The 12473-nt window shown below is 39.3% G+C and overlaps 1 protein-coding gene across 1 annotated transcript in view; it reads left to right on the forward strand.

The window, feature by feature from the left end:
• The first annotated feature begins 295 nt into the window (after positions 1-295).
• Positions 296-12473, forward strand: part of DOK6 (docking protein 6) — a 244065-nt gene continuing 231887 nt past the window's right edge. Inside the window, exon 1 of the mRNA XM_071553138.1 lies at positions 296-547. Within this exon, the coding sequence (XP_071409239.1) occupies positions 482-547 (66 nt within the window). The 5' untranslated portion in view covers positions 296-481. The remainder of the gene's footprint in view (positions 548-12473) is intronic.

Raw genomic sequence — 12473 nt, forward strand, 5'->3', positions numbered from 1 at the left:
CCACCCCCGCGGGTGTCCGTGGCGAGGGGGTGGGCGCTGGGGGCGGGCTCCGCGGCCGCGGCGCCGGGGGCGGTGTCCCCGCTCCGCCCGCCCCGCCCGCCTCCCGGCCGTGGACGCGGGCAGCCGCGAAGCCACCGGTGGGCGGAACAGAGCGGAGCGGGGCCGGTGGCCGGGGCGGCGTCGGTACGGGGGCAGCGAGGGGCCGGCGGGGGCAGCGAGGGCAGCGAGGGGCCGGCGGGGGAGCGGAGCGGGGCGGCTGCCACCGCCCCCCGGGGCGGCGCCGGGCGGAGCGGAGCGGGAGCGGCGCGGGCGGAGCGGAGCGCGGCGGCTGCCGCTGCCTGGATGCCAGAAGCGCCTCTGGAGCCAGCGGCCGGCGGCACCCGGGAGGACCCGGGGAAGGAGGAGGAGGAGGAGACGGTGGCGGCGGCGGCGGAGGAGGAGGACTTCAGACGCTGAGGGAAGGAAGCAGGCAACGCTCGCCATGGCCTCCAACTTTAACGATATAGTCAAGCAGGGCTACGTGAAAATCCGCAGCAGGAAGCTGGGGGTGAGTTCTCCCTTCGCCGGCCCTGCCCGGGGTTGGGGCGAAGCGCTAGCGGCCGCCTTGCCAGCCTGGGGGGCGGCGGTGCCCCGGGCCGGGGCCGCCAGCGCGGGGCGCGGCGACCTGCTGCTGCCGCTGCTGCCGCTGCTGCTGCTGCCGCTGCCGCTGCTGCTGCTGGTGGTGCTGCCCGTGCTGCTGCTGCCACCACCGCTGCCCCTGCTGCCGCCACCGCCGGGGCTCGGAGTTTGCTCCCAGCTCCGTAGGGGTCGGTGGGGATGCGCTGCGATTGCGCCTCGGAGGGAGCCGGCTTGCTCCCCTATCCGGGAAGGCGCCGCTCCTTCCTTCCTTTCCCAGCGATCACTGTCCGCGAAAAGCGTGTCCCGTTCCCCCTTTCTCTTCGGGTCTCTCAGCCCCGGCCAAGGATGACACCCCACTTGGTTGTCCCCGTCTCCCCCCTTTCCCCTCCTACTGCCGTCCCCCGTCCTTCGTCCTGCTGCCTCCGGCAGGAGCTTGGGTGGGGAGGGGAAGGCGCAGGCAGGATCTGTAAAAACTTTATGCACAGATTCTCCCTCCCTCTCTCCCTCCCTCTCCCATTTTGGGGGAGGGTTGTCTTCAATCAGGACAGGGTCTGAAAACACTGGAGGCTGATACCGAAGCAGCCCTATAGTAACTGAGGAAAGCGGACGTGGAGATGTGGTGTTTGTGCCCCTGGGCATGGGAAACTGAGGAATGGGAGACTGCAGCGGGCCAGGGGCGGGCGGAGAGGGAAGGGGGTGACAGCCTCAGGGACCTAAAGGCAGATGCAGAAGCTGACAGTGACAAAACCTAGGGGCGGTTCCATAGGTGAGCGTGGCTGGTCTCACTAGGCACCGTGTTATCATTTTGGCCATGGACAGTTTCCCTGACGGGGTACAGCAAGCCTTGAAAAGGCAGTGAAGTTGGAGCAGTGTGTGCAGGGGACAGAATTTTTTAAACTGCAGTCGGTCCAGGGAATCATCAGTTTGGGCTTTCTCCTATGCTTTGTGTGTGAGAGAGTGAGAAGGCTCTCTGGATTGCACAGCTACTGATGTTTCCAATAATCCCAAAAGATTCAAGTCCCTTTTGGCTCAAGACTAAACTCGACTAGGGCTGAGAGGAGGTCTGGGGTTCTTCTTTGGGTTCAGTCTTCATTTTTTCTTTAGGTGCGCGTAAAAGTGCCTGGTCTCTACCTGCTTTACCTCCCAGGGAGATGAGCTGCCTCTTCTTCCTGCTTCCCCTGAAACCTAACAGAGCAAGGACCATGTGAAATCCGCCTTCCTCCAAGTCGTGATCTTTGAGCTTATTCAGTGCTAATATTTATGTTCTCCTCCTTCTCCCCCCTTTTCCCTTCCCCCAGATGCTGTGCTTTGCTTACAGACACAGTGTGCAGGATGGTGGGACACTAATCGTAAATTGACCTTTGGAGCGTTTTGGTGCCTTGGCAGGGTTGTGAATTCCAGAAGAGTACAGGAAAGTTTGGTCTGAACCCTTAATTGCCCCAACTCCAAATGTTTGGGATATGGTGTAAAGCAAAAGAGAATGGATGCTCTTATTAATGATTTTGCAGCCTCAAAGTCACTCTGTGCATGGGTCAAGCATTAGTCTTATCTGAAGGAGCAATTTCTAAGCCTTAGTTTGTTTCTGGCAGTCCTCTGCTTAACCTTTGTTCATCAGTTTTTCCCAGCTCAGCAGTGTTACTAGATGGGCCCTACACAAAGCAGAGATGATGGTATTGCACTGCCTTGATGTTAGTAGCTGGAAGCAGAGTTAATCTATCTGATTTGCAAATCTGTATTTGAAGGTATATCAGTGTCCTTTAAGTGTGTAAATATATATATGTACATCTCTGTGTATGCAAATACTTTTATATACCTATGTGTATGCCATATATGCAACAAACGTAGAGTTCATAGCAGAGTAATCTTAGTTGATACTTGCTGACTTGTGTAAAAAAATTATGAAGATGGTGGTATTTCATTCCAGCATATCTTAAGTAGCTTGAATATTTTGTTTTGAGGATGTTAATCTGATTTTTTGAGGAGATACATATAACTGCCTTTTTTTATGGATATTATTCATGGTCATAATGATTATCGTACTTCTACACTAAGCAGAAGGGAAACAGTTAATCCGGTGTCCATGGAGGATTTTCTCCTACTGAAGTGGTTTGTAAGGGAGATAATTCAGACTATATAGCCTCAGGCAGGTGGTAGTATAAGCTTAAATATGACATATGGAAATGCAAATCTGAATAAATCTATTAAATATAATGTAAAGTGGATTATATTTTATAGAAAATAGCATCAAAATTCAAATGAGTGTAATGGTTGAAAGGTATGAATATGTGTGTATATATCCATAGCTAATTGGATTCTTGTGACTGAATATCTAAATTAATGCAATTTTTATTCACCAAGTGAAACATTAAAGGTTTGTATTTTTTCCTTTGTCTGTCTCCAAGTCCAAACCTTAATGAAATACACTACAGCTGTCATAATGTGGCGAATACCTCACTTTTCGGGGACATAAATGTCTGTTAGTGAATGAATATTTTTAACCTCCAAAGAATATTGAAAGGAGCGAAGAGAGCTATGGGTTCTGGAAACTAAGATAATTTTTAAATATGTCAATAGAGTTTTATCTCCTGCTGGTTGTGTTACATTCCTATACACTGGTAGTTACTGGGATGAGTTTTTTTGGTCAGAATAGTCTGTATTCTTTGAATATTTTGAAATCTCCCAAAAAGTAGGTTCATTAGAACTTGGAGAGAGGAGGTGACTAATACCGATTTTAGTGCTAGACTTGGACAATGAAACTCATTCTAACCTTTAGGCTGCTAGCCAATTCATTATGGAAATTCTTCCAATGCAGCTTTTATTCTGTCTTGTTCTGTGACTGAGGGAGCCCTGGCTGGGAATCAAATAGAAGATACTTAAATAGTATATTTTCATTTTATTGAAGAAATCCCCCACAACAACAAGCTTTGATTTGGACTGAACTTTCTGATAGAATTTAGTTTTCCAAGAATTTAATTTTCAAAATCATAAGTAGTAAATCTTCATCTCTTTGTAAAATATAAATTATTTATGATTTTTTTAAAGAGATTTGTTTTCCTCTGAATTGTTATTACTATACCTTGCGTTAAGTCCTTGTTACCCTGTCTGCTTACTCCCCACATAGCTGCAAATTGTATTCACAGTATGCACGAGTACTGTTTCCAGTCACAGTGGATGGACAAACATCCATTCTGAACTGTGCAGTCAGGACTTGGAGCTGTTTTCCCATCATTCTGTTCAGAAGGCTGATTTGAAGGTAAAGATGATGCCTAAATCTTGACGGATATACAGGGCAAAAAGTACTGTGAGAATTTGCCCTTGTTTAATGATACCTGATCATTAAGATTTTTTTGCCTGCTTTTCACCTAATCCTTAAAGGCTCATGTACCATTGGATTTGCATCTTAATGAATTCCTGTGTATTTTCAGACAGTCCAGTATTTTGAATCAGACCTCACTGTTCTCATACCTTTGAGTTGTTAAAGTAGCTTCTTTCCTTGTAAGGTTGGATAGTCATCTGCAGAGCTTTACCAGTCTCTGTTGTTGGATTCTGAAGTCTGGGAGTATCATGGTTTCTGCCATGGAGATATCAGGCCACAAAGAGACATCCAGACAGTTAGACCACTTAGCCTGTCTCCTTTTGTTAAGCGTGAACTGTACATGAAACTTTTCTCTAGTGCCTTGAAATTTCAAATATATATTAAAGGCTCACTTGCATACATGACATCTCCATTGAGGCATCACAGTATCTTTGAAACTTAGAAACTGTAGTCAGCGAGGATGGCATGTAATTAAAACATCTGTATAAAATCTGTTTCCCTGCAGCCTAAATGTGCCTTTCTTTTCAGTGCCCTGGCATTCTTGTGCTGTTTGATGTTTTGCTTTTCTCTAATACTGCATAAAGGAAATACCTCATTCTTGCAGCCATTACATTTGACCTGTGCGACCCTCCTTTGAAATAAATTTGATTGTAATGTGGTGTGCTGTTCAGATCAGAATAGGTCATTTGTGTAGTGTGGAACAGGACTGTGCTGCCTTTGTTCTTTTGGAATCTTTCATACTTGTGTCACATTAAAATTCATATGACACAATTTTATACTGCACTGGATGTACTTATAGGCTGAAACTTTGTTGTAGCAGATTGGAATCCCTTTGTTGCCTCCTAATAAACTAAGCTGTGAGAATTTCATGCCTTGTTGATGTGCTGTTTCTTGGGTGAAAAATAATTTGATGTCACATTAGGAAGTCTAATTAAAAATGAACCTTTTGTCACTTTTTGATAGCCTTGTCTTGACCCATGTCAACCTCTGAAGTCATAATCTTATTGTTTGTTTGTTTTTGTCTTTTTTTTTTTTTTGGTCATGCTTTGGCCACAGAACAAAGAATCCTATCTAATGGAAATTTTCACACAGTTGGCGAATAATTAGTGATTTTTCTGTGTTTCCACATACTAATTAAAATTATTTTCTGAGTGGTTTAGTTTATACTCTAATACAGCTATCCAAAGACAGAGTTGTATTTGCTAGTCAGTCTTGACTGAGCAGTAAATAGCAGGTTTGTCTTAGTCACCAAATGAGAAGTTGTACCATATAAGCTCCCATATTTTTAACCATACTTTTAGATCATCACAGGTGGCTTTAGTGGAAATGAACATAGTGTTTCTCCTGCTGTTAACACTGTCTTCAGTCAATCAGTGCTAAGAATGCTATGAATACGAGTGTCTCATTGCAACTTGGTTCCTCTAGAAATAACACAGTATTTGTCTTACAAAATCCTGACATTTCATTGATATTGTGTGTATGCTTAGGGTGAAGAAATCAAAGGGACCTGCGAAACGTCCCAGGTTTGAGATTACACTGGTTGATTGCACTGGCACTGCAAGTGGGTCATGATGAATACAGAGGGAAAAGTAAAGGTTCTTCTACTTCTTTGAGTTGCCATAGCATATTCTAAGAAACAAACAAACACATGAAAAAGGGCAAGCAAGTAGTGTGGCCTGGAATAGATGTCCTTTTCATAGATTATTTTATATTATTTTCTATGTGAAATCTGCTCAGCCTGTTTAAAAGCAGTGAGATTGCCTTTTATATAACTGCATCATGACTGATGGTGTAAAAACTATGAATTATATCTTGGAGCATGAAAATAATTCAAATGAAACTATAAAATCTTAATTCCAGTTTATAATTAATTTTTATAAAGCTGTAGATGGACAGGATTTAGATTTCAGATTCCTTCCATACAAAGGAGTTTCTTTTTCATAGTGGTTCAAGATAACCTGAGATACGGAATTAAAAGGATTTCACTGTCATCCATTAAAGAAACTAGTCACATTCACTACATAATACTGAAAGTATCATTTAAAATACTAATAATTACTGCTTTCAGTACTTCTTGCCACAGTTACATGAATGGATTTGAAGAATTAAAAGGAAAATATATGGATTTCCAATTTGGTCATTAAGGAAAGAATAATAATTTTGAGCTTCTGACTAGTTATTATTGATTGAGCATATTGTACAAGAAATTGAAAGAAATGTCTTGCAGCCATGTAACCAAGGACAAAAAGTCCAGCAACTTTTTTTACTAATGTTAGTGTTTAAAGCTACTTGTGAGTCAGGTTTATGGTAAGCACTTTGGAGTTGCTGTTTCCCAGTTGATTTACTTGATGGGCTTTTCCACTTCTTAATTCCCAAGAAGTGTGATAGCCAAAGGCTAGTAATTTTGTAATGGATGGCTCTTCCTTAAAAAGACAAATAGTTATTTTTTGTAGATAGCATATCACATCAATGTTATCAATGGATTATAAATGCTTCTATTTTTACTTTTGTGTGTAATACCACTAGCCTCAATGAGATTTACACCTTAGCTCTATGAAGAGTATACAAGAAGTGTTTGTACAGACTCTCCCTCTTTCATTTGCATATTGTGAGATGGTAAAATTTTATTGAGAGTTTATTTGTGTCTCTTGTAAGGTTATGGCCTTTTTTTTCATTTAGGAGTCTGTCATGTTTGTCCTGTGATGGATGTTAAAACCTGATGAAAAGACCTAGTGAAAAGACCCTGAAATCAGTTTAAGGAACCCATTAACTTTGGTGGCTTTGGTTCAGAGTCCATGTGGGAACATTAGCTGCATGCATAGGACATGAATTTCCTTGTTGTAAAATGCCCTTCATATCCTACTCAAAGGAATTGTCCTTTCTTATATCAGTAATTATGGAAGGAACATTCTCTATGAATCCGTGAAATATACAAGGAATTATTCATGTAATTCCAGTAGTGAGTTTTCTTCCTAGTTTTTTAGAAATAATCTCTCTTTGAATCATTCATTCAGATTTTTGCAAGCAGTGCAAAATGCTTTATAGCTGTTGCCTGGCAACAACAAATTCAGGCAACAGCATATGTGAGTCAGTTGTTAGTTATACATTTATATATGTGACTGTGTATAGAGAATACATTTTAGATAGGTACTAATGAGACTTTTCAAAGAAAAACATGCTATGAAATGCTCTTTAAAAAAAATCAAGTAAAAATTTGGAGGTCTACATTACCCTGGAAAGTTTATCTTTTGTTTTAGGTTGTGTGAAAGATCAGCTAGTTGAGCAGCTTTTTTTTCAAATGTCATGATGTAGTTAATATGCTTCTATGCAGTCTTAGCAAGCAAAGTAAAATATTCTCTTTCTTGAAGGTGAAAAATACTTTCATATGTATAGATTCTGAATTTTATTGTTCACTGTTCTTTAAATTAATAATGTGTTATTGAACCAAAACATGGGTGTTTTACTGTATACTGTACTCTTTCATATCTGTTATATTTAAAATAATGATTGTAAAGCTACTGCATTTTGTTTTTAGTCTTTTCAACTTGCAGTGCAGCTCTAAGATTCAAAATTATCTTGATGTATTATTATAAGGAGTCATTGGTTGATTTTTTTTTCCAGAGGAAAATACATGCTTCAACTCTAAATAATATGATCTTTCTTGAAGAAAGTCAATGATGGAAAACAAGGAAACTTTTAATCTTGTAGAGAAAGTATTGATATACTAGGACAAAATTGCAGACATAAGAAAGAAAGTTGGGTGAGATTAGAGTGTGTGCAGTAACTGTATCTTGACACCTGTGTCACACAAATGCTTGTTTTCAATTAATATTTTTTTATTACTATTCAGAATACATATCATCCATGCATCAAGTCTAAGAAGGAAATTTCTGTGATTTGTGTGGTGCAGCTCATGAGCCACTATCTCTGAAAACTTGGTGCAGATCAAGAGATTTCCAAGTGGTAATTTTCAACTGGCATTGAGTCTCTACTGACTCCAGGAGTACTCTTAGTGACTGGGATGTGTCTTGGAAAACTGAGACTACCACTGAAGGGTTTCAAAGATGAATATTAATTTTGCATTCTACTTAGAAATTAAGTGAAAAAGTGATGTAGTCTGTAATCTAGTAATGAAATATACTTCTTTTCAAAAGTCTTACAGATTTTGAAGCTTTTTAACAGTTAATCTGTGAAACATGTCATTGCCATCACACTGAGAGGTTACAAGTCCCTGCAAAATGAAGCCTCACAGGAATTACTCTTAACTCTAGATGCACATAAATTAGTAAGATAATTAATGGAAGTGTGTAAATCTTTTAAAAGATTGATCTTCTCTCTGTTGTTCAGTTGCCAAACTGGCTCTCATCTTCTCTGGCCTATCTAGACTGAACTTCGGAAAGGTTGTGTTCATTCACGTATCAGTAAGGAGTTAGAAGCACGCAGCATTGACTAGACCTGGGGAAAAAATTTACACACTATCTGCCTGCTGGAGGAATTGCTTGGGTGTATTTCCCCTACTTGTTCATTGCGAAAAGAATTAATAGCAGAGTTTAATATCGAAAGTTTTTCACTAATGTGAAAACAAATTAGTACCATCTTTGAGCAGGAAGCTCATGATACTTCTAGTACTCTTTCTAGTTTGTCCCTGGATTTTTTCCTTTTTTTGGCACTCTCACTCTGAGGTTCCCTGCTCTCAGAGTGAATGAATGAGTAGTCATAATTACTGGGTTTGTTCAGTGCCTAAAACGAGGAGACTGCCTGTGGTTGGCCTTTAGGCATTATTCCGATAAACTTGTATTTATCATAATTACTTTTATTTTTGTTCTTATTTAGCAGACTACTTTTAGGGAATGTAGTCTTTGATAAAGTAATTGATGCAGTAACTGTGTTATCTAGTTCAAGTGTGATGTAAAAATGTGAAATACATGAGTCTTAACTAAGGAGGGAGAAAGCTTCCATTTTAACTGAAGTTGATATAATAAACTAGGTTAGTATGATAATAACAAAGCATATAATACATGTAAGATATGTGTAAATGATAGTATGATAATAGCATCCTAATAAGAAAGGGAGAAGGTTAATTTTCCACAGTAGTAACAAAAAGGGTAGTAAAATAAAAGGTATTTTGCTGTAGCCCTAGTATCTTAAACCATAGCATGTATTTTGGAGCTTTTTGCATTGTTAATGAAATAATCTCTTTTGAGAAGACAAAAAGCATTGCACTTAAAAATTGCACTCTATATGACAAAAGTTAATTTTTAATCTTTTTCAGAGATGCAATTTGTAATCTTGAGCACTTTGATTCATTCCAGCCTTATTTTCAATTATACTAAGCCCACTGTAGACTACATAAATTCAACTTAAATCTGTGTTAAGGCCCCTTGTACTGCCAGCATAGTGAATGCTGTTAGCGTAAATGAGAAACAGGCTTTCTGATCTTAACTTTCCTGTTTGAAAAATTAGTATAATCTCTTTTCATCTGCCACTTCTTTATTTTCTCTGTGTCAACTACAAACTCTTGTTAAGTTCTCCGTTAAGATATGTAGGTTGGCTATCGCTGGTTATGATCAAAAGTATTACTAGATGCTGCAACTGTATAGGAAACTTTGGAATAATTCAAATTTTACTTTTGGTATCTTGAGTCACATAACCATGGAATGTCTGAGTTTGAAAGGGACCTCTGGAGGTCACCTGGTCCAACCTCCCTGTTCAGGCAGGTTCGCTGTGTTTTAATGTTGTATGAAAACTCACTTTTGGTTGGAAAACATGTTTCATTTTACAGTCACAATTTGTTCAGGTGTCTGATTTATCTTAGATTTTTGTATATAAAGAAGGTAAATATTTTTCATTTTTCCCCCAGATCTTACTGATTGCTCATAATTTCTGAGTTTTCATCATAGAAACAAGTGTCACTAATGGGAATGCTACAAGTCTGAAGCTGCTAACTTTGATAGGTCCAATGTCTCTTTTGCCTTGAGATTGAATTGTAGCACAAAATCTGAAGTGTTGAATGGTTTCACTTTTAAAAGAAGATATTGAAAATGTTTATGGTACAATTATTCAAATTTTATGTGGTGGAACAATTCTGAAAGCTGAATACAGTGCATGAGACAATTTTATAACTGCTTGGGTTGCTGATCTGCAATTGTGGATGTAAATTCCTGACCCCACACATGCAGAAATTAGCTATATTATATGTCTCATATTACAACAGTCCCATTTACAGTGGGGAGAAGGGTTAGAGGTGTTGCTGTACCATCTTTTTGCTTTCCTACTGCAGTGTATCACTGGTCAGATTTTGAGAAGGCATCAGTTTTCTCATCTCCAAATTTAAAAAAAAAATTGGAAACACTCTACTGTGTAGGCTTATATGAAACATCCTGCTTAGCAATACCAAAAATTAGCCTTGAGTTGTGAATTTTACATGCTCAGCATGGAGACCATGTATTTGTATAGTTCCATAGAGGAAGGTCTATGGGGCTTTGTGCAGGTTGTAGGGTGTATCAGTAGACTCTACTTTTAGAGTCTAGAGATGACAAAAATGCTTTGTTTCTTGAGAAGATCTGCCTACACAATATATGCAATGAAAAAGCACTACAGAAGCATTCATTGAAAGGAAAAAAAAAGGGGAATAATCGAATTACGGTTTGTCCATAATATTAACGCTAGTGTGAACACTTCCAGAGGATGGTTTGTAGTCAACAGTACTGTCAAGGTACTGGTTTCTTTTTAATAAAGAAATATCTTTTTTTCTGCAGAAAAAAATCACTTTGAGATCCCTGAATGATCAGTATCCTCTTCAGTGGGTCATAGCTCAAAGAAAAAAGTTGAAAATATACTGGGTAGCCTTTCCTAGTATGATGCATATTGGTTGAAGCTTAATCAGTGTCGGCACACTTAGGTAATAATATGTTTAATGAAACCCAGTTCCCTCATCTTGTTACATTTTTCTAGTCATTAAATAATCTGGATATTTAGGTTTTTTGATAATGAAAATTCTAATGTAGATCCATCCTAAAGAAAAATAAGAGACAAAGGAAAAAATTTTGAGATCTGTCTTCCCCTGATGGAACAGAATCTCTGGCATCTGTTATTCCCAATAATGACCTGTTATGTATTAAATCAATAAATACTGAAAATGTAGCAAAAAAAGAATAAGCAAAAGAAAGGAAACAGACTGCTCTAATCTGATGTTGTTGCAGGAAAACAGGAATGGAATTATTCTTGTGGTCCCAGAGTTCTTAAGAAGAACACTATGCTTGTTTTAAGGGTAAAATAGATGTGTTAATGCAAAGGGTCTTTTTCTACAATATAAGCTATTGCACGTTATAGGACTTGTCCAAGACAAAGCAGCCAAACAGGATATTGCTGGATCGTGGCCATTTCAGAAGATTCAGGTTATTTTGAAGAATCAGGCCTGAATGCCTGTAGAGTGTCAGTAGAGATGACTCCTTTTAGACACTTGCTAATTATTTGATGAAGATAATGCTTACAAATTGTGAAAGGGAGCTGTAACTAATGGTAACAGTTTAGCAGTTGGTAGAGAACATTGGTTAAACTAGTGGAATTAGGCATCTGAGGTGCTTTGGAAACGGAAGACTCACAGTGAGACATAAGGAGGAATCTGTGGAGCAGCAATGGAATAGATTTAGATGAGATTTATGGGCAATGAGAGGAAAATTTATACTGCTAGACCTCATAGTGTATTTATTTGAGGATAAATGTTGCTCTAGCAGCTTTTATATAATAATATACCTACAGTGTTTAGATGTATTGCTTTGGGATTTTTTGAACTGAAGGAGAAAATAGAAAAGTAAATGTTACTTGTAAATATTTTTGACATGATTTTGACATGATCATAACATAATGTAGTTTATGTCCCAAGAGAACTCAGAGGTTAAATACATTTCAAAATGGCTTTGGAGGTGTATTTTCCAGAATTCTTGATGTCAGAAAATAATTTTTCCCTGGATTTCTTTTCTGCTTTCTGGTCTGAAATGACAAATCAGTCATTTTTGCTGCGTTTCTGTGTAATGTTATTTTCTGGCTTATAGTCATTTCTCCTAAACAGAAATATTCAAGGCAAATCCATCCTCCACTACAATCTGAATAAAATTAAAACTGTAGTGAGGCGATGCCTCTGTTTCGATTCTTCAGAGTGCTTTTTTTTTTCCACCTCTGACTTACCAGAAACATTTCCTAGACCAGCATGTAAATAAATGCTTGGTTTTCTAATAGCAAAACTAATACTTTTCCTTTTTCTAATTTGGAAGCTACTAGAAAGAGTAAGTACCTGTTCTCATTTAAACAAACAGATACAATTCTTAATATACTTAATCGATATACTTGTACTAATTAAAATGTGTTGAACCGATGGGCCAAATATCTCCATGTCAGTAGAAAAGCATACGAAAAAATACAGTCTCCTTCAGTACATGTCAGGCCTTAAAGCCTAGGAAAATGTAAAATGTTGTAAATGATATTGATTTTCATTGACCTGAGCTAACCCACAGTAGTGCCACAGCTGCACTCTCACTGA

This window comes from Pithys albifrons, chromosome 4 (assembly GCF_047495875.1).
Source record: "Pithys albifrons albifrons isolate INPA30051 chromosome 4, PitAlb_v1, whole genome shotgun sequence".
Taxonomy (NCBI): domain Eukaryota; kingdom Metazoa; phylum Chordata; class Aves; order Passeriformes; family Thamnophilidae; genus Pithys; species Pithys albifrons.